We start from the raw sequence: 23,722 nt of genomic DNA, 5'->3' as shown, positions 1-23,722 counted from the left end.
GAAGAGTAGATGCTTAAAGAGTAAGTCAAAGGGTATAGTCCTGAGGATTCTCTTTCAGTTTTTTTCTGGAGGTTTTGGCCACCACACACTGATCCCTGAACTGGATAGGGGGTGAAGAGACACGAGGTTGAAGTGCCATCAAGAGATATTTCCAGGGTCTCTAAGCAAAGGTGGCAATGTGCTTTTGAGCCCATGAAGACACGACAGACTGAGGTGTGATTTGTTTACCTGGACTGCCCCCAGAGGACCTGCCAAAGGGGTCTCTGAAGCTTTAGCATCTGCAGGGGATCCCGCTGAGCCCTGGGGGTCTTCGCTTCGAGTCTGGTCCGGAGAAAGCCCATCACTGCTGCTGTCCTCTTCAAAGGCAAATGCATCTGCAGATTTGGAGAAACTCACCTGGTTACCTGATGGGGTAAAATCCAAGAACTGGATCAGTGGCTTGGGCACACCAAAGCACTTTCTGGAAATGCTTCACCGTGTTATCCCTATCAGGAGCACACATCTATCTCCTTCAATCTGTTTCTGGTGCCAGGTACAAGTGAAGACAGGTTTTAACTTACGGGGCGCCTCTTCTATTTACTCTAAATGGGAACTCATCTTTATAAAAATGGTACATCTGGCAGGGAAGAATGCAGGACCTAGTAATGGTCTCTCTTGGCTTGTAAAAGTCTACCTTCAGGTTTGTCTATTCCTGCACATTTTCTTTTTTTTTAATATTATTTATTTATTCATTTATTCATGAGAGACACACAGAGAGAGGCAGAGACACAGGCAGAGGGAGAAGCAGGCTCCATGCAGGTAGCCTGATGTGGGACTCAATCCTGGAACCCCAGGATCACGCCCTGAGCAGAAGGCAGATGTTCAACCACTGAACCACGCAGGCATCCCTCCTGCACATTTTCTATGTGAGACTTGCATCTTTTTGAAACAAATCAGGGAAGATGAAGAAAAGAAAGAGGCCACTGGATACAGAATTAGGCCAAAGGAGAGCACAGATGGAGAATGCCCGTCTCCCTCAGGTTTTATGACGCGACACAGAACCGAGATGACAATTGCCCTTTGCATCGTACTCAAATAAAAAGCAGGGCACACAGCACAAAATGTTTAGGAAACTTTGCAAATCGGGCGAAGCCAGAGTGCTACTGAGTCTAAATTCCTAAAGGTCAGAATTAGCTAATGTCACCAGTATCACAAAAAGCCCCTTTCAACTAATGCACAGCTGTTTATAAAAGCCATAAATATGTTCCAAAAACTGCAGCGTGATCTTTTTTTTTTTTTTTAATTATTATTACTTGGATTTTCTTTGTATTCCTCGTATCTCTGTGTCTATTTTGGAAACCTTCAACAGCTGGAAAAGCAAAAATTCTTCCTCGGCAGCCTGCATGGCCTTTGGAAGGGACCAGTTCATCAGCTTGGGGGGGAGGGACTAGCAAATAGGTGGCATGACAACGATATCCTTCCATGTCCTTTATGGATTTTGTTGTTGTTGTTGTTGTTGTTTTTCTTTTACAGTGCTGAATTGTATCTGGCTTATTATCCGGCTGCACGGTATAAAATGTGCTCAGGCCACATAGGCCCTCCTGACCCGATCCCAGGCTCGGCTCTTCTAAAGGCATTTAGGTATTATCAGGAAGTTTCCCAGCCCGGTATTCTGCAATCACACAGACAAGAACTTTTGACTCCTGCTTCGTGCAGATAAGAGAGGGGGAGCTTTCACGGTGGAGATTGGAAAAGCAGCAAGGAGCTGCAAGAAATGGAACGAGTATGGTTTGGGGCTTGTCATCACCACCACTGCTGGCATCTGTCACGGACCCTCACTCAGACATCCAAGTGTCAAATCAGGAAAGAGCCGGACAAAGACAGGGCAGGTGGAAATTCCAGCTGCCGCCGCCCTCCTCCTCCCGGGGCACCCCACTAACCTAGAAGGACTTAGGGACCAGCATGGCTGCTCCAGCGCTTCGAGGACTGTTTATAAACCTTTATAATATTAATCTATAATTTATCCCTAGGATTTTCTATCCTTAGGTCTAATTATTTCTTTAGAGGCAACCTCATGATGCCTTTTCTGACTGTAAATGTAAGAGTTACTTGCCAGAAACATTCATATCATGTGAAGAGGCCTAACCTATACATTCATCCCATTTTCTGTTCACGATTTTGTGTCTCTTCTAATTTTTTTTTGTTTTTTGGTGTCTCTTCTAGATTTAGTTCTGTGCATATGACAAAACACACACACAGGCACAAAGTATTTCATTTGGATGGGACTGGTGAAATACATCTTCTGAAACTTGCTTTATTCACCCTACAATGTTACTTAGAGTCCTTTCCTTGGGAGCACGCAGAGATAGTATTCAATTAAAAACATTTTTTTTTTTTTTTGGCAATAGCTACACAGTACTCCATTGTATTACTGGAAACTTTTATTTTTCAACTTCTATTTGCAGAGGTGTCCTTTTTTTTTTTTTAAACCAGAAAGAATTTGAAATAAAAAACACCTGTTTGGTTTTTTTAATGTAAAATAACACCTGTTTACCTATCACCGGAAATAAATAAGTTCTAGCCTTTTGGGATATTTATGTCAGCAACCCATTTGTTTTCTAAGAGAGAGGTTTTACTGGGGATTTGACAACTGCTGACTTATTTCTTTGCAATCTGGGGTGGCTCTTCCCCCTTCGGTGCTCTATTGTAAGAGTCCAGGGTTACACCCTTCCTTTCTCTTACAGGGAACCCTGAACTCTTCGAATAGACCTTTATTTGTCATTGAAATTTCAAGTCCTGCTTCTGTTGGTGGAATTGAAGGCACTGTCCCTGTTCGAAGGCTTACCTTCTGTGTTATTAAGGGCCAGGCAGATGTGGGAGGGTTGTGGGGAATGACAAGCCTTCCCCACCCAGGAAATCACAGCATTTTGTTGGATTTGCTCGACACATGCCCTGAGCCAACACCACTTCCATCCTCAGAGAGTCCTGCATGTGAGTGCATTAGGTCCTTGGGGTACCCAGTCTTGTCTGCCGGACAGGACCGTCCACCTGAAAGCTTTATGATATCCCCTCCCGAATGCCCTCAGTCTAACTGGGTATAGAGCTTTTCCACAAGATCTGATTCTCTACAGGGCAGAGACACCTGCACCCCACGGGCCCCCCACCATCTCACCCACACCCACACCCATGCTGAGTATCACACCCCAAGTGCGCACACATCAGAGGAAGTTCATCACATCACAACGGTGTCTGAATAGTCTAACATGTGAGTAGAAATGTTACAAGAGGCAGACAGAGAAAAAGAGAGAGGATGGTTCCTTTTCTCATCTGCAACATCCCACTTGCTTTCAAATGGAGTGACAGCAAACGATAAAAAGTTTGTATCAGGAGTTTATGTAGTAGTAGCAGCAGTAAGAAAAAGCATCCACCTTTGTTGGGTCTCATAATGGTCCAGTAAGTCAGAGCAGGGGCACATTTTCTGGTTGCTGTTTTGTGTCTGAGGACATGCAAGCTCCGACACCCCGTCGCATAGGGACTGAGCCAAGACGGCAGTGTGACTTCAGGGCCACCAGCAGACGGGTGGGCAATGAACATCCATTACTCTCCCTGGAAGCCACCAGCTGGCGGCATGTCCTTTAGGGAACACCCACTGGGTAATGGAAGAGGACATAGTAGAGCAAGCACCTCTCCTTTTTCTACACATGTGCTTTAAGGCTCTCTCCATATTCCACAGCACCTTGTACTTGAGTTTTTGAGGTTTAGGGGACTGGTGATGACACTGCGATCATGAGGACGGAGAAGGCGGGACATTATGGGGAGGGCGGTTGTGATGAATTGCATGGGGGACTCATCTCAGAAAAGGGGCTGGAAGGATTCCAGAAGCCTCGCTGTTGTCACCAGTTATTCAGCATGCCTTTCCTGCATTGACACCTGGCATTTGGTGACCTAGGAGCAGGGCAGGAGATGATGGGGAAAAGCCTCAAAGTAGAGTGTCTGGAATAAAGGAGTCAGAATCAGGCCCACTTTCCCCAGAGCTGGATAGGGTACTCTCTGGTTATGGTGTCCCCAGCCAGCCTGCACCCTTCAGGAGAAGTTAGAGACGCAGAAGGAAAATCAGATACAACTCGAGGAAGAGCTCATTTCCCTGGGACACAGTTGGAGACATTGGGCAAGGACTAGACTGCCTGGCGAGTGTGGAGATGGGCCAGGATACCGGGAGGAGGCAAGACTGGGTTGAGCCTGAAATGACCGCCAGCTGTGGACAAGACAGAGAGACAGACAGGGCGCACCTGACATTCCCGGGGGGGGGGGGGGGGTAGCAAAAGGGAAGCTAACGGAGTGGCCAACAGCAGAATGGCTGTGGGAAGGGGAGGAAGAGCTTTCCCCCGGCCGGGGGACGGGACTATTTTGGAGCCAGTCCCTGGAGAGACACAGCTGCCAGGAGTCTACTGGATCAAGGGACGAGCAATCATTTAAAGAGGTTTGTCGGTCTAAGTCAATGAAGAAGCCATGTGCGTTCGCGCAGCCAGGTTCGGAGTGGTCTTTTACACCTGGAGGAGCCAACGGGGTGAGGGCGAAGGCCCCAAATAGGACTCCTATTTGTCTGATCTCTAAAAGGCACCATGTGCCAGGTCAGAACGTGCTATTGAGGCCACACAGTTACATAGAGACCCTGCTCTGGGTCGGGGAGGAGGGCTGCCCATCGCCACCGCCTCAGGGCTGCAGGTGGCTTGGCTCGGTGACCAAGTGGCCCCCACATGGCTGCACACTCAGTTCAGCCCCTGTCGGCAGGAGAAGCTAAACAGAGAGGCACTGGGAGCAAAAGGCAGTGGCTTCCTTTTGGGGATGATGGATGATATGTTTGTTTAGCGCGGCCAGTAAGGGCTTAAAGTCTGGACTCGGGCGGTTTTGGTTTTGCTTCTTGGTCCTTTTACCACTTCAGCGCTAGTTCTTGTCGGCAAGTTACTGAACCACCCAGAGCCTCAGTGTCCCCGTCCCGAAAATGAAAGTAACAGTCCTCATCACCTCTCCAGGCTTTGAGGATTAAGACAGCGTCACCCGTGCCCAGCGCCCAGCCCAGTCCCTGAAGGGCAAGCGCTCAATCATTTCTAGCCCTGAGGATTGTCGTTGCTTTCGTTAGGAGTATCTGCTTGTGGCAAGTCTGCCTTTCTCAAAAAAAAAAAAAGAAAAAAAAAAAAGACCACCCAAGAGGCAGTGGGTCCTGCAGTCAGTTTTGCAAAGATCAGCACAATTCCAGAGTCTTTTGCTTTGTTTTGTTTTGTTTTTTAAAAATGGTTTGTCCTGAGGGGGTCGTCCTAGGAAAGCCAGACAGACAGACCTTCCCCCAGGGCCAGTGAGTCACGGGAAAGGCTGCTTGTCACTGCCTCTCCCTCCTGGCTCAAGCCAGGCTCATGTGGAAAGGCACAAAGGTCATCTTATCGGCCTGCCTCTGGAACAACCAAGTCTGTGGGCTTTGTGCTGTGACCCTGGGCCTCCTCTCCAATCTCCCCCCATCCCCCGCACGGGGCGCCCTGGATGCTGCTGGAGTGCGGTGCGCTGGCTATTGTCCCTGTACACACGTCAGGTGGTGCGGTGACAAGGACCCGCTTTGGGAAGCCCTGACATCATCCCCCCCCAACCCCGCTATGCCCACGGGGCTGGCTCTGGGCACCGGCCCCTGGGGGATGTGGGCCTGGCGGCTCTGAGCTTTCCCTGTCCCTCTTGGAAGCAATTAGATGAATGAGTCAGTTGTACTTTCTTTGCATAAACATTTAAAAATCCAAGATTAAGTGAGATAGCTGGAGCCCTAGGTACCTTTCCGCTAGGACCCGCCCCAGGGGCAGGAGACCATGAAGTGGGACCGTAGGAGAGCTATTTTAATTCACAGACAGACCATCTCTTCTTAATGCCCTCTTGGAAGAGACTGAAGTAAAATCCATTTCCAAAGGGATGTGATCCCTGGGGAAGTAACTCTGGTTTAAATGTGGCTCTCGCCTAAAGATATTTTAATACACGGAAGATGCCACCGTCTGTAGAGGATGGACGGCATCTTCCAACAAAGGCAGAACCTGCTGCTCTTGAAAGGGATTAGATAGATGCCTTTTTTATGGAATTGGATGTCAGTGGATGTTTAGAGGAGCGACCACTCCTTTTCTTCAGATTCCTGGCAGTTTAGAAATTTGCCTTAAGTCTAAGGCATAACGCTGGTGCTAGGACCACATGAGTGGAGAACGACAGTTCACAGGACTCAACCTGTGTCAGAGCTTGAGGTTAATTCTCAAGGGACGAAGGAGACCAGAAAGTGTGTGAAGATACTTGAGCCTCGTTTCTTGCTTCCCTTCTACCGGCTGCCCCATCAGAGCTCTCTCAGGGGAGCAGCACCTGTCTCCAGCTACAGGCACTTCGTGATGCCAGTGACCGCTTCATGGGGCAGCAAAGGCCCCCAGCACAGAAAACTATTTTTCACATATGCCTCAAGCCCCCCTGCCCCCTTTCCTCAGGATCGGGTGCATTTTTGAAATTATTTCTCATTATGGAATGATAAATTCTGTCCACGAGAAAGTTTTGCCAAAACAAACCTATTCTTTCCTCCTCCTCCTCCTCCTCCTCCTCCTCCTCCTCCTCCTCCTCCTCCTCCTTCTTCTTCTTCTTCTTCTTTCTCCTTCTCCTTCTCCTTCTTTCTTCTCCTTCTCCTTCTTCTTCTTCTTCCAAAGCAAACGACTCTACCATCTGGCTCAGGGCCATGATTATTGTCTATTTGCCTTGAAATAAATGATCAGAGCGTCAGGACTTCCAGACACTGAAGAATGACCGGATTGTTAGTAAATAGGAATTGTTTTCTTTGGTTATGAAGTCTGCAGCTTGGGGATGTGAGTGAGCAAAGACTAGCATCAGATCTTTTAGAAATGGAAGTGACAGCTGTAAATGGATGTCTTCCAGACCAGCCCTGGTGGACTAGAAATACTGCTCCTTATGTTAAAGGGTTATAGTGATGCAAAGAGCTAATTTATCTTTGACAACGGAGTCGCAGGTTCAAGTCTTTTTTTTTTTTTTTAAAGTAGCTGAGTAGCTGACTTGGGCATTCAGGTGGCCACCTGGGCCAGACCAAGGGAAAGGTGAGGACACTTTAGGAGGAGGAGTTCGTCTGTTAGAACTGAAAACCAGCATCCTCCCACTGTTTGAAAAAAACCAGGAAAGGCAGCAGGGGTTCTGTTTCACTTAAGCAGAAGCCAGGCCTCTGGACAAGAAGCAGCTTCCTTGGAAGCTGAGGGATGTTTCTCCTGTCAAGTAAAGACTCAGATGGCCAGATAGAGAATTAACAATCTAGGAGTAGGCTCCCAGGGGTCTCAAAATGAAGGATCTTTAAGTAATAATGACCCACTAATCAGCTCAAGGAGGCCATGCTAAACTCCAGTATATAATTTCTGTTCTCATAAATCCTCACTCCCCTGTAACATCATATTTGGTGTTTTGTTTCAGGGTTCTGTCCTGAGAGACTCTGGCTGTTTGCATTTGTGATATGGTGATTTATAGTAAGAAATGTATACTTGGACTTCGACCCCCTTTCTGGCACAGAGCTCTGAAAAATCCTTGGAATCTTCTAAGTGATGAGAGCCACAAAAGTGTCATTTGTTATGTTAATGAGGTGGTTTCTGGACCTCACCTAAGGATGGGGGCTGGTGGCTAGGAGAACCAACCATGTGATCAGAAGGCCTGGAAATTTCAGTTCCAACCCCTGATACCCAGGGAGAGGAGAGGGGCTGGAGATTGAGTTCAGTCACCAGTAGTCGATGATCTAATCAATTGTGACTGTAATGAAACCTCCATTAAAAGCCCAAAGGGATAGGGTTTGGAGAGATTCTGGATTGATGACCATGTGGAGATTTGGGAAGAGTGGTATACCTGAAGAGCATGGAAGGCCCTCACCCTTTCCCTATACCTGACTCAGACTTTGCATCTCTTCTATTACTGGGCTATACCCTTTCATAGTAAACTGGTAATCCAGTAAGTAAATGGGTTTCCTGAGTTCTGTGAACTGCTTTAGCAAACTAACTGAACTCAAGGGGGGCAGTGTGGGAAACTCAGAGCTGTAGTTAGTTGATCAGAAGCATAGGTGACAGTGTTTGTGACTGGTGTCTGAAGAGGAGGGTGACCTTGCAGGACTGAACTCTTTACCTGTGAGATCTGATGCTATACCAGGTAGGTAGTGTCAGAATTGAGTTGAATTATAGGATGCCCAGATGGTGTTCTGCACATTGCTTGTTGGTATGGAGAATCCCTTCCCCCCATATGTTGGAAGTGGGTGCTCAGACCCCTTTAGTGACTTTCTAGGAAGAGGAAACAGGGAATCAGGTGCATACTCCTCTGAAATGTGGCCATGAGGAGGCCTAAGCTTCCTCCTGTGGAAGTCAAATCAGAAAGTCAAAGCAATCTTGAAAAAGAAGACAAAACTAGAGGTATCACAATCTCCAATTTCAAGATATACTACAAAGATGAGGTAATCAAAATGGTACTGATACAGTATGGTACTGATACAAAATAGACACATAGATCAATGGAGCTGAATAGAAATCGCAGAAATAAACCCACACTTATATGGTTCATTGATCTTCAACAAAGGAGGCAAGAATATGCAATGGGAAACAGATGGTCTCTACAACAAATGGAATTGGGACAATTGGACAGCTACATGCAAAGGAATGAAACTGGACCACTTTCTAACACCATACACAAAAATGAACTCAAAATGGATTAAAGGACCTAAATGAGAAATCTGAAATCAAAAGTCCCAGAAGAGAGCTCAACCAGTAATTTCTCTGACATTGGCCATTACAACATTTTTCTAGTTATGTCTCTCCTGAGACATAACTAGACAAAAATAAACTATTGGGATTTTATCAAAATAAAATGTAAGAAACAATCAACAAAAGTAAAAGATAACCTATTGAATGAGAGGAGACATTTGCAAATGACATATCTGATAAAGGTTAGTATCCAAAATATATAAATAACTTATATAACTCAACAACCAACCAAATAATCTAATAAAAAATGGCAGAAGACATGATAAACATTTCTCCAAAGAAGACATCTAGATAGCCAAGAGACACATGAAAAGATGCTCAATGTTACTCATCATCAGGGAAATACAAATCAAAACCGCAGTAAGATACCACCTCACACCTGTCAGAATGGCTAAAATCAACAACACAAGAAACAACAGGTGTTGGTAAGGATGCAGAGAAAGGGGAATCCTCATGCGCTATTGGTGGGAATGCGAACTGGTGCAGCCACTGTGGAAAACAGTATGGAGGGTCCTCAAAAACTTAAAACAGAATTACCATATGATCCAGTAATTCCGCTACTGAGTATTTACCCAAAGAATATGAAAACATTAACTCACGAAGATATATGCACCCCTATGTTCATAGCAGTAGTATTTACAATAGGCAAATTTCGGAAGCAATCCAAGTGTCCATCAATAGATGAATGCATAAAGATGTAGTGTATAAACAATGGAATATTACTTAGCCATAGAAAGAATGGAATCTTGCCACTTGCAACAACATGGATGGATCCAGAGGGTATAATACTAAGTGAAATAAGTCAGAACAAGATAAATACCATATGGCTTCACTCATATGTAGAATTTAAGAAATAAATAAATTAAGGGGAAAAAAAGAGACAAACCAAGAAACAGACTTTTACTATTGAGAATAAACTGATGGTTACCAGAGGGGAGGTGGGTGGGAAATGAGTGAAATAGATGAAGAAGATTAGGGGTACACTTATGATGAGCACTGAGTCATGTACAAATTGTTAAATCGCTATATTGCACACTTGAAACTAACATAATACTGTATATTAACTCTGCTAGACTCAAAATTAAAAAGTAAAAATTTTTTAAAAATTAAAAAAAAATATTTTTCTGTGTTGGGAGAAGTTCTAGATTAGTCGGGGGTTAGAGAGTACTTGGTCTTTACTAAAACCGGGAGGAAGACAATGACCAAGTGTTCCACCCAGAGCTTGGTGGAAACATAGAAACCCAGCTGTAGACAGTGCTGGAGAATCTAAGTACATCTGGAAAACCACTGGAGACTGGGAGAAATACACAGACACCAGAAAACAACCCACAATGAACCATCGCCAAGTCACCATTTCACCATGGGGAGATGATCTGATCACAAGAAGTGATGGGCAGAAGAGGGGGCTGGGTGATCACCACCACTAGATGGGCCACTCCAAGTGCTAGATCTACAGCTGGTCTTTGAGTAACTTTTAGGTCTTTATGACATTTCGTATGATGCCATCAAAACTCTTAAGCACATCAAAAGATTATTGCTACAAGGCTAATGCTGGGATCAGTCTCCATTACTGGTGCTGGATTTTCCTTGGTTTGGTCAACCATATGCTCCATCTCTTTCTGTGGCCATTTGTCCCCTTCATTTTCATAGCCTCCCTACCTCTGTCTTAAAGATCACTGCCTGGGAGCCTCCTAGACCTCTTCCCCTTTTATACATTCTCCATTCCTCCCAACTACCCTCTAGCGGGCACCCTTGATTCCTTCAACCCTATACTACCTTCACTTTTACATCATTTATACCCTTTAATTATGATATATAATTATTCATTACCTGTTTGTATACTACCCACCTCTCCCGACTGCACTAGAAGCTCTGTTGAAGCAGAAATGTTCTATTCACTAACATACCTCAAGCATTTAGAATCATGTCTGACATAGAACATACTCCATAGATAGAAAGTGAAGAAATAGATGCATGAAAAGCCAACCTTATCTAGTCCATTAATTTATATACTCAAGTCTCCCAAATCTGTAATTCTAGGTCAATATTCTCCTGCATTCTAGTTCAATAGAGCACATTACTTAGTCCCTTGCCCTTGGGTTTTCTGTGGGCCCCTCAAATTCCACAGGTGAAACAAGAATCCATCATCTCACCCCAAATCTGCTCTTCTACTCATGGGCTCCATCTTGATAAATGGCTGCCATTTACCCAGTTACCTTAAAGAGAAACCTAAGTGTTATCTCTTGCCTTCCCTTTGTCTCAATTGATATATATTTTTTTTTTGCTAGCCCTCATGTTTATCCATTTCTGCTGACCATACTCCTGCTCATGCTCTCTGACTCCTCACCTAAATAGAGGCATGTTGTTTAACATTCCCTCTGCCTCCACCTGTCCCTACTGCACCCAAAACTGATGAATAGTCTTGACCCTCAGCTCTCCTCATGGAGGTTCTCCTTCTTGATGACCTTGATGCAAAGCAAAATTAAATGAATCCAAGTAAGAGACCAGAAACCAAAACCCACAAAACAAATTCACAAACTGCTTCCTTGTGATAATAACCGACTAAATAGAAAGACTTTTAGCAAGTGCGATGAAGGAGGGAAGAAGGGAGTAAATAAACGATTTAACAACACTGCATTGAAAAATACAACAGAACCCCTGGTTGAGAGCAGCTTAGAACAATTCTAAGCCAAGACTTTATACAACTTTAGGCTGATAACTTTGTAAGTCAGTGGAATAATGAGAATTTTTTGAAAAATGCAAATTTTAAGGGCACCTGGGTGGTTCAGTCGACTGAGAATCTGACTCTTTGATTTCGGCTTAGGTCATGGTCCTGGGATGATGAGATTGAGCCCCTCATTGGGCTCCTCATTGGGTATGAAGCCCACTTAGGATTCTCTCTCTCCCTCTCCCTCTGCCCCTTCCCCTTCTGTTTCTCCCCCTTCTGCAGTTGTACAAGTCTTCTTAAGGAGAAAATTTGAATACATGAGTAACTATGGACAAAACTAAAGGACAGCTATCACAGGACTACTGCTAAGGGAAGTACCAGAGCCTCCGCAAATTTAATAGGCAATCTTTTCAAACAGCTGATCATTGGGGTCATATTTAAACATTTTCCAAACATGGAAAAATATGGAAAGATAATTATAACTTATTTGTGAAGCATGTATAATCTTGACACTTTAAACCTGACAAGCATAAAACAACAACAAAGACGGTTATTTTTTGTGAACACTGTAGCAGAGAAGACTAGCTATCCATCAAAATTTATGTTCCACCTTTCATGGTAGAGAGACATTGCCAGAAAATCACTGTTCAGCCAGAAAACAAAAGGTTCCCCAGCCCTACCCACTATTTTCGCAGTGGAATAGGAGCAGAAGTGATGTGCTTATTTCTAGGTAGAGGCCTTTAAAATAGGTGAGTGGGTGTTTCCATTCCTTTTTTCCTCTCACTGGCTAGGTACAGAGGATGTGAGGGCTGTCGGGTACAGGTTGACAAATTATGGCCCGTGGGCCTGCTTTTGTAAATAAAGTTTTATTGGAACACACCCATGCCAACTTGTTGACTTATTGCTTAGGACTCTTTGCACTGCAGCAGCAGAGCTGAGTAGTTGTGACAGCTTAAATCGCTTCCTTACTGTCCAGCCCTTTAAGAAAAAGTTTGCTGTCCTGCTCTAGGGAACAGTGGAACAGCCAGGCTGAAGGGGCCTGGGTGCCTGAAAGATCTGCCATTATGGAAAATCCTCCCTGGACTGTTTATGAACAAGATATAAACTTCTATTGTTAAACTGCTGAAATGTTGTGGTTTGTTTAGCAGCAACTCTTACCCTAATAAAATAGATGCAAATCTCAAATAAAATATCAGATATTTCTAGAAAAAACATTCTACATAGGATTTTTCCAGAAATGCAAGGTGATTAGGAAAGAGGGCAATGCATATTCCTAGGTCAAAAAGAAAAGCCATGTGATCATCTTTCTGTGCATGTTGAAATTATTTAAGAATTCAGCATCTGTCTTATACCCTAGTCTTAATAGGATAGGATAGAGAAATGCTTCCTGGGATCCCTGGGTGGCTCAGCGGTTTGGCACCTGCCTTTGGCCCAGGGCGCGATCCTGGAGACCCAGGATCGAATCCCACGTCAGGCTCCCGGTGCATGGAGCCTGCTTCTCCCTCTGCCTGTGTCTCTGCCTCTCTCTCTCTCTCTGTGACTATCATAAATAAATGAAAAAAAAAATTAAAAAAAAAAAAAAAGAAATGCTTCCTTAGCATACCTAAAAGCTAACATCATATACAGAGGTACGTGAATAAAGAAATCACCATTTATGATAGAAACAAAAAAATTGTTATCAACAAAACAAAACATAACATATATAAAATAATATAATACTGATTGAAGCACTGGCAATGTACAAATAATGATGATTTTCTACTATGTAATATATTTATAATTATTAAATTGCATTTTTCATTATAGAATATGAAATAACATAATGTGCTTTATATAATTCATATCTATAATTTTATATGATACATAACAACATATAGATATCTTATATGTAATAAAATATATATTAAGTTGATCTAATATAGTATATTGTACACTTTATATAAAATTCATATAATTCACAAATATGTAATGTAAACAAAACATGAAAATTCTATATAATTTATACTATGAATATACTATAATTTTTTAGATGATGCTAATTATATCATATACTAATAAAACCTTGATGTTGCTTTTCAAGTATCAGCCAGTGCACCAAGGCAGAAAAAAAATGAGGTGGGAGACAAATTTTCATTATTTGTAGGAGATATGATTATGTACCCAGGCAGTCTAAGATAAATTGAGAAACTCTTGGCCCTATTAAGAAATTCTTCAAAGTTACAAATCAATGTGCAAAATTAATAGATTTCCTATGTCAACCATAATTAACATGACTTTAAAAAAGCATGAAAGATCATTTGAATACGTGGAAAGAGAAACTCTATTCCTGTCTCCAAAGAATTAAAATATTTTAAACATATAAATTACCCATCAACTAATCTATAAATTCACTGCAACCCCAAACAAACAGGTGAAAGGATGAAGAGTGTCGCCCTCACTCCCAGGACCTCTGGGGATGGAGACTCTGGGACAGCGACACCCCACCACCAGGACTCCTGTGCAGTTAGAGGCCCCACCCCCAGGACCCCCAGAGGCCCCGCCCCCAGGGCCCTCAGCCTGTCAGAGCCTTGGCTGCCCTCAGATCCCAAAGCACAGAGGGAAGCCTACCATGGCTTCTAACTACCTTTTATGGCCTCCTTCACAGCAGAATCCACAGGGAGTATATTCTTCTCCACCAGCTCCAGGGGCCCTGGCCGGAGAGCGATCTTTTCATTAAGATCATCTGCGAGTCGGGCTCTTTTCAGCTTCATCTGAGCAGTTGGGATGGACCTCTCTGCAGTGGAGGCTAAGAGGTCGAAACAAGAAGAATCGGTTCTAGAGTTCTGACATCATTTTTGGCTTCGGTGCTGTTTTTTGCTTTTGTAAGCGAACCATTGTGTCGCACCCTAATGATTTTTCAGTGCGATCATGGTCATTTCACATGGATTAGCAGCAAAGACTAGACACTTCCAAATAAAGGCAAATCAAGACGCACGGAAGAGTTAGAGAAACGTGCTTTGCGCCGATTCCTGGGGAAAAAAAATGTGCATTTTGGCAATTCTGTGAGCAGGAAGTCCATGGGGCCTACATTGCTTGTTGACCCTAAACTACAGCATTTGGATGCACATCCTGCCTGTAGGTTGCTTGGCAAGGGCTGGGACTGCCGCAAATCCATCTATTATTATAATTATTTGCAGTATCACTTTCTTAAGGGGTTTAGGTTTGGTGACGTTGTGACACTAAATTATGCCAAAGTCAAGATCCGTTGTAAAAGAAAAAAAAAAATCCCTTTGAGACAATTACGTATTCAACAGGGGAAATTTAAAATTCAATTCATCCAAAGGGCAGTTTCTCATCATTTGGAGGGTGATAAAGGTTGCTAACAAGCCCCGAATCACCCGTGTATTCCTCTTTCTATTACTCCCAGAATCTGTGTAAGAAATTGGAGGAGAGTCTAGTCAACCAGTTGTTGCTCTAATCAGAGCCGTTAGGATTTCGTAAAACTTTGTAGCTTTAGGCTCAACGCTGTAGGTTTAAAAGGGGAGATATTCACACACCAGCCTCCCAGCCCTGTCATTCTATTATTAGCAACCCACTAACCCAGACCTGGTGTCTGGTGGCTGATCTAGAAATCTCCATACAGGAGCAGTCCAGCGATGTCGTATGGTTGCAACAGGTCAGATCTTATTGAGACAAAACATGCGTACTCTGAACCAAAGAACAGGTTCGAATCTCAGTTCTCCCTTGAACTTTCCCTAACGTCCCCTCAGGTCATGCCAAGGGCTTTCTGCTGGGTCCCCTGCCTCAGGGATCTTTTGGATTCATCCTGCACACCAACACAGAATTAATCTTCAAAAAATACTCCTCCCTCAAAACCCCCTGCATGATGCCACTCTGGCTGCACCATGAACGGAGATTCCATCCCCAAACAATCACTCCAGGGGCCCTGGTCCTTCCTTTTCTGTCTCTCATGTCCTACCAAGTTCACCTTTGTAGCTTTGCTTAGTTTCCCCACCCTCGTGTGCTTCCTATCTTCTCCCCACTACCAGCCCAGCAGCCTATTCTTCAGGTCCCAGCACGAAGTCTATCTTAACGTGCCCCTTTTGCTTGTCTGTCTCTAGTACAGAGAGCCATGTTCTCCCATCTTATACTGCTGCTTCCAAAACTAGACCATGAACCTTTGCAAAGAGGGGTCATTTAGTATCTGACAGATCTGTGGTGTCCTACGGTGCTAATTCCCAATATCTGTTGGGGAGAAGAGAGGATCCCACGGGAACCACCAGAGACATGCAACTGAACTGGGGGTTGTGGCAGTTCACAGCCTATTTCAATACAAGACTGTGATGATGTAACAAATAACATTTCTCATGCTTTTTTTTTTTTTTTTTTTTTTTAAGTAGGCGCCATGCTTAGTGTAGAACCCACATGGGGCTCGAACTCATGACCCTGAGATCAAGACCTGAGCGGAGATCAAGAGTCAGATGCTTAAGTGACTAAGCCACCCAGGCGCCCCTTTCATGCATTTTTAATTGTGGTATTACTACATATTTGTCCATCCTAAGCATGGAAAATGCTAAAAAAGTATACAAAACATGAAAGAGTCAAGAAACTCCTCACTTTGAGTCAACTGTTTTTAATAGGTGGATGTCTTTCTTAACTATTTATATTTATTGTTAGGGTTAGGTTTTTGATTGATTGATTGATGCATTTATTTGTTTCAAGATTTGTTTTTAAGTAATCTCTATACCCAACATGGGGCCCGAACCCACAACCTGAGATCAAGAGTCGCACTCTCCAACTGGGCTGCTGAGGCACCCCTGGACTATGTTTATTTTTTTCTTTTCTTTTCTTTTTTTTTTTAAATCACAGAATTGGACTACAAATACTATTTATGTATATGTTTGTCCATCCCCGAATCAGACCATGAATATAGCTTTGTTTTCTGTTTTTTTTTTTCACTCAACGTCATCTTGCAAGCCTTTTCTCATTATATCTTTTTTGTTTTAAAGTCTCATTTGGAGACGCCTGGGTGGCTCAGTGGTTGAGTGTCTGCCTTTGGCTCAGGGTGTGATCTTGGAGTCCTGGGATCGAGTCCCACATCGGGCTCCCTGCATGGAGCCTGCTTCTCCCTCTGCCTGTGTTTCTGCCTCTCTCTGTGTCTCTAATGAATAAATAAAATCTTAAAATAAAATAAAGCAAAAATAAAGTCTCATTTGTAGTGGCTGCAAGGTATTCAATCATCCAGATGATGGATAATTAATTCAGCCAATCCTCTAGTGTTGAACATTTCACTGTTTTCAATGTTTCAACATCAAAAATAACTCCTCAATCAACACCGCTGTATATACATTTTTTGTATGTATGTATATACACTTTTGTATATACATATATATTTTTTGTATAAAAAATAAAATATTTTCTTCAGTTAACATACTAGAGGTTCATTACTGGCTAAAGGGTGGACACACTTCAGAGGCATCTGATACATGGCAGGGAGAGAGGCATGCTCAGGGAGGTTCAGGAAGTAGCACAGCTGAGACTGGAGCCCAGCTCATATCTTCCTGATTTGACTGTCTCTAAGGCCCTAGAACAACTCAAATGACCACTCTGGAATGGCAGGGGACACTTTTTAACAGGACACACAGAGGGAAGAACTCTGGCATGTGGCCCAGTCTTCTGGCTTATGCCTGGGTGCAGACTCACCTTGGAGTATGTGCATATTAACCACGTCGGCGCGGTCGGGCCTGTTTCTGACCTTGTGCTTCAGACCGTCTTCAGCCTGCAAGCACAAACACAGGACATATTCCGCTGGTGACCTCACACAGTTGACCTGCCTCATTTTACCTTTTTAAAAGAGCCTCGGTTTCTCTCAAAGGGGAAAACAGTCCTTCTTTTGGCAAATAGGACCTGCGCGTTATCCCCGGCCTCCTACATTTTGATGCAGGAACACTTAACCAAAGCTTCTCTGGTAATTTTGGGATGGAAACATTCAGTAAAGAGGTAAGAACCCCTGCACCCTAAAAGGCCAGGCAGGTGCATGTTAGTAAAATATTAATAAACCTCCAATGATGCCACACTGTTTGTGTTGTAGTCTGTTCTAGTTCACGGACTCTTAAAACAGCCACGAAACTGACTATGGTTAGAGACAAAATGTACCCCAAGTCCATCTGGTAAAACATGACAATGTACGCTCCCTTCCAAATATTCACCTGCCTTCTCTCTTAGGACCTATGAAGATGTAAATTCAGGAGTATTGTGAACAAAAAGGGCACAGGGAGATTGTTGACCGAATCCCACTGTCCTCTCAACGGTGGAGCTGTCTGTGGGGACGATGTGGGCTCCAGCAGAGCCACATCTAGACCTTGGGCCCCAATTTCCAGGTCTGGGTTTTTAATCCCACTATACTGGATCTCCTATTTGACCCCTGAGAGGGGTCTGGAGATCCCTCCCATTCACTTGAAAGACAATTATTATCCAGGCAGCAGGGACCACAGCCTCACAGGGGCAACTTTGAAGAGGTACCGAGCTCTGCTCCTTTCTCCACCTGCTAAGTAGTTGCAAGGCCATATCTCATAGGCAGAGAGATCCCAGGAGAAAGGCATCCCCTTTGCATTTCCTTCTCATAGTTTTTATGAGTTTTTATTTATCCTCTAAATAGTTTTTATGATATTATTGGTCAGTCAGTTTGTGGAGATCTGCTAAGAAGGTAGAGAGTATATGCCAATCCCCCCTCTAACCTAAAATGCTAAACAAACAAACAGAGAGAGAGAGAGAGAAATAAACCCGCCTTTTGCCTTTAAGTAACTTCCAATCAGCTCTGCTTTCACAGACTCCTACCTTACTATTAAATTGGGTTTTTAAAAACCTGATTATAAGAAAGGGCTGTAAGGCTTTTCAAAGTCTCTCTGACTTCTGCGGCACCCTTGCAATGATCTTCCCAACATCACAAAGATTGGGGATGTGTTTTTCTTAAAAGCTAAAAAGTAGATTTAAAGCTAAATGTGTTCAAATGCATTTTCTAAAGTTTTTGGTTCATAGGAGAAAGATTCCCTATGGTGTGGGTGGGGTTGGCGGGTCGGGGGGTGGTGGTGAAGGGGGCATGTATCAAGTTTGTGGTAGAAATTTCACCTGCTTTAGCCAAAGCTGAGCACTCAGAGATCTATACCCTGGGGTCCAAGGTAAGAAAGGGGGCAGTTTGAAAAACAAAAATTACCTTGTCACTATCCAAATGTTTTCTTTGCTCATGGAATTCAGTTGGACTTTTCAGTGCTGCAAGGAAAAGACAGGGAGGTGAGCAGAGGCAGGCTCAGGGCATCGAGCAGCGAGATGGGATTTGCTGGTGCGCTTGCTGAGCGGTGCGCAGACAGGATGGACGTGAGCGCCTTTATTAGGCCACAAGCAATTGAAGACGAGAGGCCTGGAGGACACCAGCTTCCCTGAAGCCAGAGGGTCCAGAGGAAGGTGGAATCAAGGGTGAGCACAGGAGGAGAAGCAGAGGCAGACGTGCGACAGGGGGAGAGGTGGTGGAGACAGGGCATTCCGAGATCCTGAGAAGGCACGGGGACCCGTGGCAGACCGGATGCTGACCCAGAGTGAGGGACAGGGGCGGATGGGGTAGCTAACGCCCTCTTCCACTTTGCTCTGCCCCTGGGTGCAGAAATCCGGGAGGACGCTGCAGACCATGGGGGATGCGTCCCACCTGCAGGGAAGGGACTCGAGCTTTGGATGAGGTCCGTGACTGCTTGGACAGGAAGGCGCAAACTGAGGGTGCTGGGGTGAGAAGACAGAACCAGACTTCGAGGGCCAGAAGGGGCCCTGGAGATGGTGAAATGAGCTCCCGCCCTGGGGAAACTGAGTCCACAGCAATTGGCTGAACTTGCCCAGGGTCACAGTTTGGGCTCAGGGCCTAGGTCCTTTGACAACTTTGCTTCTTCCGGTGTGATGTTCAAAACATCAACACCCGGGAGACACAGGCATTGGTCAGCCAAAGCACACGCAGCCTGAACCGCCAGGACCTAGGGCCTCCTCCATCCTTCTCTCTTCCTCCTACTCTCCAGTGGGGAAACCTTTGACTCAGCAAAGCAGCAGAACGGTGCTGGGCAACATTCTGCATCTCTTATGAGCTTTCCTGAGCCCCCCTGAAACCATCAGTCAGGAGCTACAATCACTTCGCATCCTAAGCGATGAGGTCGGTCAGAGGGCACAGACCTGCACTGAATGCCTTTCTAAGCCTGGGCAAGCCCATGACCAACATGATCTGGGGTCCAAGTGTCACTCCAGGAGTTGTCCACTCTTAAGTGGCAGGCAATGAGATATTCTTCCAAGGTTTGGCCAGCTTAAAAATTGGGTTTCTGACCAGATGGGCCCTTGGAGGTGTGTGTATATGTGTATGTGAATGTGTGAGTCTCGTTCCGTCTTTATGGTAAATTCTAAATTCGAGCACAGATTTTCAGGAGGGCTTGTTAGACATCCAACAAATGGCATTGTAGTCCTGGCAGTTGGTCGACCACCTTATCATCCTCTAAGGCACGCTCCTTCCTCCTCAGCCTCCTTGCCCCCCTGGGATGGTCCCAGCGGGCTGCCTTGTGCCAAGTATGCTGGGCGAGTACCTGCCTCCTCACCCTGAGCAGACATTAAGGGGCTTCCTTTCTTATGGGAAGAATAATGGAATGTGTAGCTTGAATATTACATTTCCCATCAATCCAACATGTCTCTCTTTGTTGATTTCGCTCCTAAAAGGGGCTTCTGGGGAGCCTGGGTGGCTCTGTGGTTGAGCATCTGCCTTCCGCTCAGGGTGTGATCCTGGGGTCGTGGGATCGAGTCCTGCATCGGGCCTGCTTCTCTCTGCCTGTGTCTCTGTATCTCTCTGTGTGTCCCCCATAAATAAATAAAGTCTTTAAAAATGGGGGGTTCTTTGCAAAATCTTCCATTTCCAATGTTCCCCCTATACAACATCCCCCTACACACACACACACACACACACACACACACACACACACACACACTTGTCCCCACTCAGTAGCTCTGGGAAATCATATGGAGAAATGTGCCATGCTTCTGCATTGCTTGTGCATTTTCTCTGATTTGGATCTGGTCGCCATTCCTTGTAAGGAGGCTTGTGTTTTCCTGTATTTGATCACAGCTGCAGTCTATACTGATGGAGCTCTGAAAGCAACTCCTGATCCCAAGGCAACCAGATCCTACAAGTCTGCTTGAAGTCCAGGGGAGCCCTGGTCAATCTGTACAATCTGACCCAATAGGTCTTCCCCTCCATCCCTTAGTCTGGTGGCCATCTAGTTCGGGATTACATATTGGTGTTGGCCAAATCACTTACATACTCTGGAAATGATCTTTGTGTGGCTGTCTTAAGTGGTTAAAAAGAATTAACACATCCTTTTCCTTAAGCAGCAGCCCTAAGGGAGCAGTATGAATCTCTCCTGATGTATCACTTAGATTCCAAACTCAATTGTTTTTTTTTTTTTTAATTGTGCTTAGGAATTAGGAGGAATTTATCTAGTTCTCTTGCCCCTGAGACTCTTCAATTCCTATTAGCAGAGTTTATTAATTGTTCTAAGAAACAATGCATTCCCTGTATCTTAGCTTTGGAGAGCCATAATTCATCACTTCTTGGTGTTAATAACTTGTGAAATGATTTGTGCAGTCCAGGTCTCTGATGCCAGGAGCACAAAGGTTCTGGAACCTTCTATCACAGAGACAGAGTGGGAGACACTATGTCCATTTGGCAAGGACTTGGGAAGAAAGCCAAAGAGGTCCACACACTGTGTTTTACCACACGCTGTTCTCCTCAGGGCTTTAGGGATGTTATAAGGGGTATTGGCTTGGGGTCACACCATGGAAAACTATCCTGCCATGGCCCTGTGATTGACATTTGCTTTTTCCATGACTCCAGAGAATGTGGGGTTTTAGCCAGCTCCCCTGAGGGCCAGCGAAAGCCATTAATGCACCCCCCCAAGTTGACTTTTTGGAAAATACACAAAGGGCCTCTTGCCACCAGCCCTGGGAGTATCAGATGACAAAATTTTGTGTTTTTGGGGACGCTGACATTTAAGATTGAAAAGGAATTTGGATTTCTAATTTAAAAAAATAATAAGTCAACGGGATTTCAAATTAAAACATGGTTGTAAATTCAGTCAGCCACACATCTGACTTGCTCCCCCTGGAGGAAGATTAATCACTTCTCACAAGGGAATTCATGTTTTCACCTCAGAGTTTAGCTACGGCCTATTCCTATTTCGGTCCCGCAGCTCCAGCTAATTTGGGTCAGCTGTGTGTATAAACATTTGCTTACTAAAGCTCAGGAAAGAGCCCCAGGAAAGAACAGGCCTCCTGCGGTCTCCAGCTCTGGACTCTAACCTCATGTCTCCAATGGGAGCCCAGGGAAAAAAAGAATATAGGCCCTAGGGCCACTGAGACATCAGTGAAGGGGACAGGCTGACTCCTCAGTGCAGGGTGGAGGGAGCCTGTTGTTGGCAGCAGCTCTCACGGGGTCGCTCCCTCCAAGGCTTGTTGGACAGAACCCAGTTCCCTCGACATCACAGATAAGGAGGGTGATGCAGAATCATAGGGCTGGTGTCCCAGGGCGGCAACCAGGACAGTGGTTCTCAACCTCCTGGACTGGCATCTTCGGGATGCTAGCTTGTCAGAAATGCCAATTCACAGGCTCTACCACGGGACCCTTGGGGGGTGGGCCCTGGGGATCTGTGGTGGAAACACAGCCGTCCTTGCTGATCCTGATGCCCCAGTTTGCGACTCGCTGCTCTGGAGTTCACTAGGCCACTAGGTCCCACTCTAGGGTCCTCAGGAACCCAGGAGTTCCAAATAAGAGAAGTGAATTTCTAGGATTTTCAGCATTTCAAAGAACAAATGAAAAAGGGAATGTGTGCCTGGAGAAAGGCTGATTAGCCTAAGGGAATGGTCACTTTTCATTGTTGCTGCCTAGGATCCTAACGGAGTGCTTGGGGATGGCTGTTCTCACCAAAAAGCACAGGCTGGTCAGTTTTCAATGCCAATTAATTAATCAAAAACAGATATATGGATCCTTAATTCATCAATGTGGGCTTCTTTGGGTGGGTGGGGGGAGGACAAAACAATTTCAAACATAGTGTGGAGTATAATTAAAATCGTCTTCAGGCGCCTGGGCGGCTCAATGGTTGAGTGTCTGACTTTGGTCCTGGGATCGAGTCCCGCATCGAGATCCCTGCAGGGAACCTGCTTCTCCCTCTGCCTGTGTCTCTGCCTCTCTGTGTCACTCATAAATGAAAAAAAAAAAAATATATATATATATATATTTTTAAATCTTTAAAAAGAAATCTTGGGTGACTGAAAATTTGGGAACCACCCGTCTTGGCTCTTTGTCTCCTCAAACACATGTGAGTCTCCCACCTATAAAATGCTGGTCTATCTGTTCGCCTCACTTTTAAAGACCAACCAGATTGTGAATGGCTCTCTTCTGAGCAGGTGAGGTACATGCTCTGTGTAACTGTGAACGCTTTGGAAATCACATTCCTTCTTAGGTTGGCAATGAACTGTTTATTTGGCACCCAAAGAAGAATCCCAGGTATCCAAAAAGGTAGCTTTGTTATACTTAAGACCTGGCTGCATACTTGGGAGAGTTTAATGCAGCATACGTGATACGTTGGCAGTTCTCGGAAGAAGAGTTCAAAGCATGCATGTCATCACTGGCTTACTAGTTTCTAAGGAAGAAGGAACCAGAAGGTAGAAGGAGGGAGAAGACAACATTTAGGATTCTAGACCCCCATATTGGCTCGGCATGGAAATTCAGAGTGCCTTTGCCTGTCCTGGAACTTGATATGTTAGAAAGGAAGGGGGTGCCTGGGTGGCTCAGTTGGGTAAGCCTCTGCCTTTGGTTTGAGTGATCTCAGGGTCCTGGGATTGAGCCCCACATCAGGCTCCCTGCTCAGCGGGGAGCCCTCTCCCTTTCCCTCTATGCTCTCTCTCTAATAATAAAATCTTTTTTAAGAAAAGAAAAGAAAGGGAGGAGGCAGACAGATTAAAACCCTCGCGCCGTGTGCTGCTCAAACAGCCAACAGTGTGTGTGCTAGGGTGCTGGAGGGAGAAGCCAAGTCAGATGGGTGCATGGAGAAGAGGAGGAAAGACTTTGCAGAGTCGACTTCTCAAAACTATCATGAAGCTGCATGTGGTGTGGGAACAGGAGTGTGCCCAGTCATTCTTGCTGCTATTCAGGAGAGGGACCACAGAGAATTCGGGGATTTACCAAGGCTTTGCTGTGGCTGGGATTAGTCTGCAAAAC

General features: G+C 44.8%; 1 protein-coding gene across 17 annotated transcripts in view; it reads right to left on the bottom strand.

Moving 5' to 3' along the window:
- The window catches only part of MYOCD (myocardin), a 149,913-nt gene that overhangs the window by 34,613 nt on the left and 91,578 nt on the right, over window positions 1–23,722 (bottom strand). For 10 of the 17 annotated variants that reach the window (XM_038536908.1, XM_038536911.1, XM_038536909.1 and 7 more), the window contains 4 exons: window positions 18,644–18,699; window positions 17,134–17,209; window positions 14,075–14,236; window positions 229–404 (listed from right to left, as the gene is read on the bottom strand). In XM_038536908.1, the coding sequence (XP_038392836.1) occupies window positions 229–404; window positions 14,075–14,236; window positions 17,134–17,149 (354 nt within the window). In that variant the 5' untranslated portion in view covers window positions 17,150–17,209; window positions 18,644–18,699. Of the gene's footprint in view, window positions 1–228; window positions 405–14,074; window positions 14,237–17,133; window positions 17,210–18,643; window positions 18,700–23,686; window positions 23,714–23,722 lie in introns of all 17 variants that reach the window. The other 7 variants (XM_038536914.1, XM_038536910.1, XM_038536907.1 and 4 more) reach the window with 3 other exon arrangements.

The sequence above is a fragment of the Canis lupus genome, chromosome 5 (assembly GCF_011100685.1).
Source record: "Canis lupus familiaris isolate Mischka breed German Shepherd chromosome 5, alternate assembly UU_Cfam_GSD_1.0, whole genome shotgun sequence".
Lineage (NCBI taxonomy): Eukaryota > Metazoa > Chordata > Mammalia > Carnivora > Canidae > Canis > Canis lupus.
The sequence above is the reverse complement of the archived record's forward strand: the minus strand, read 5'-3'. Positions and strand labels throughout refer to the sequence as shown.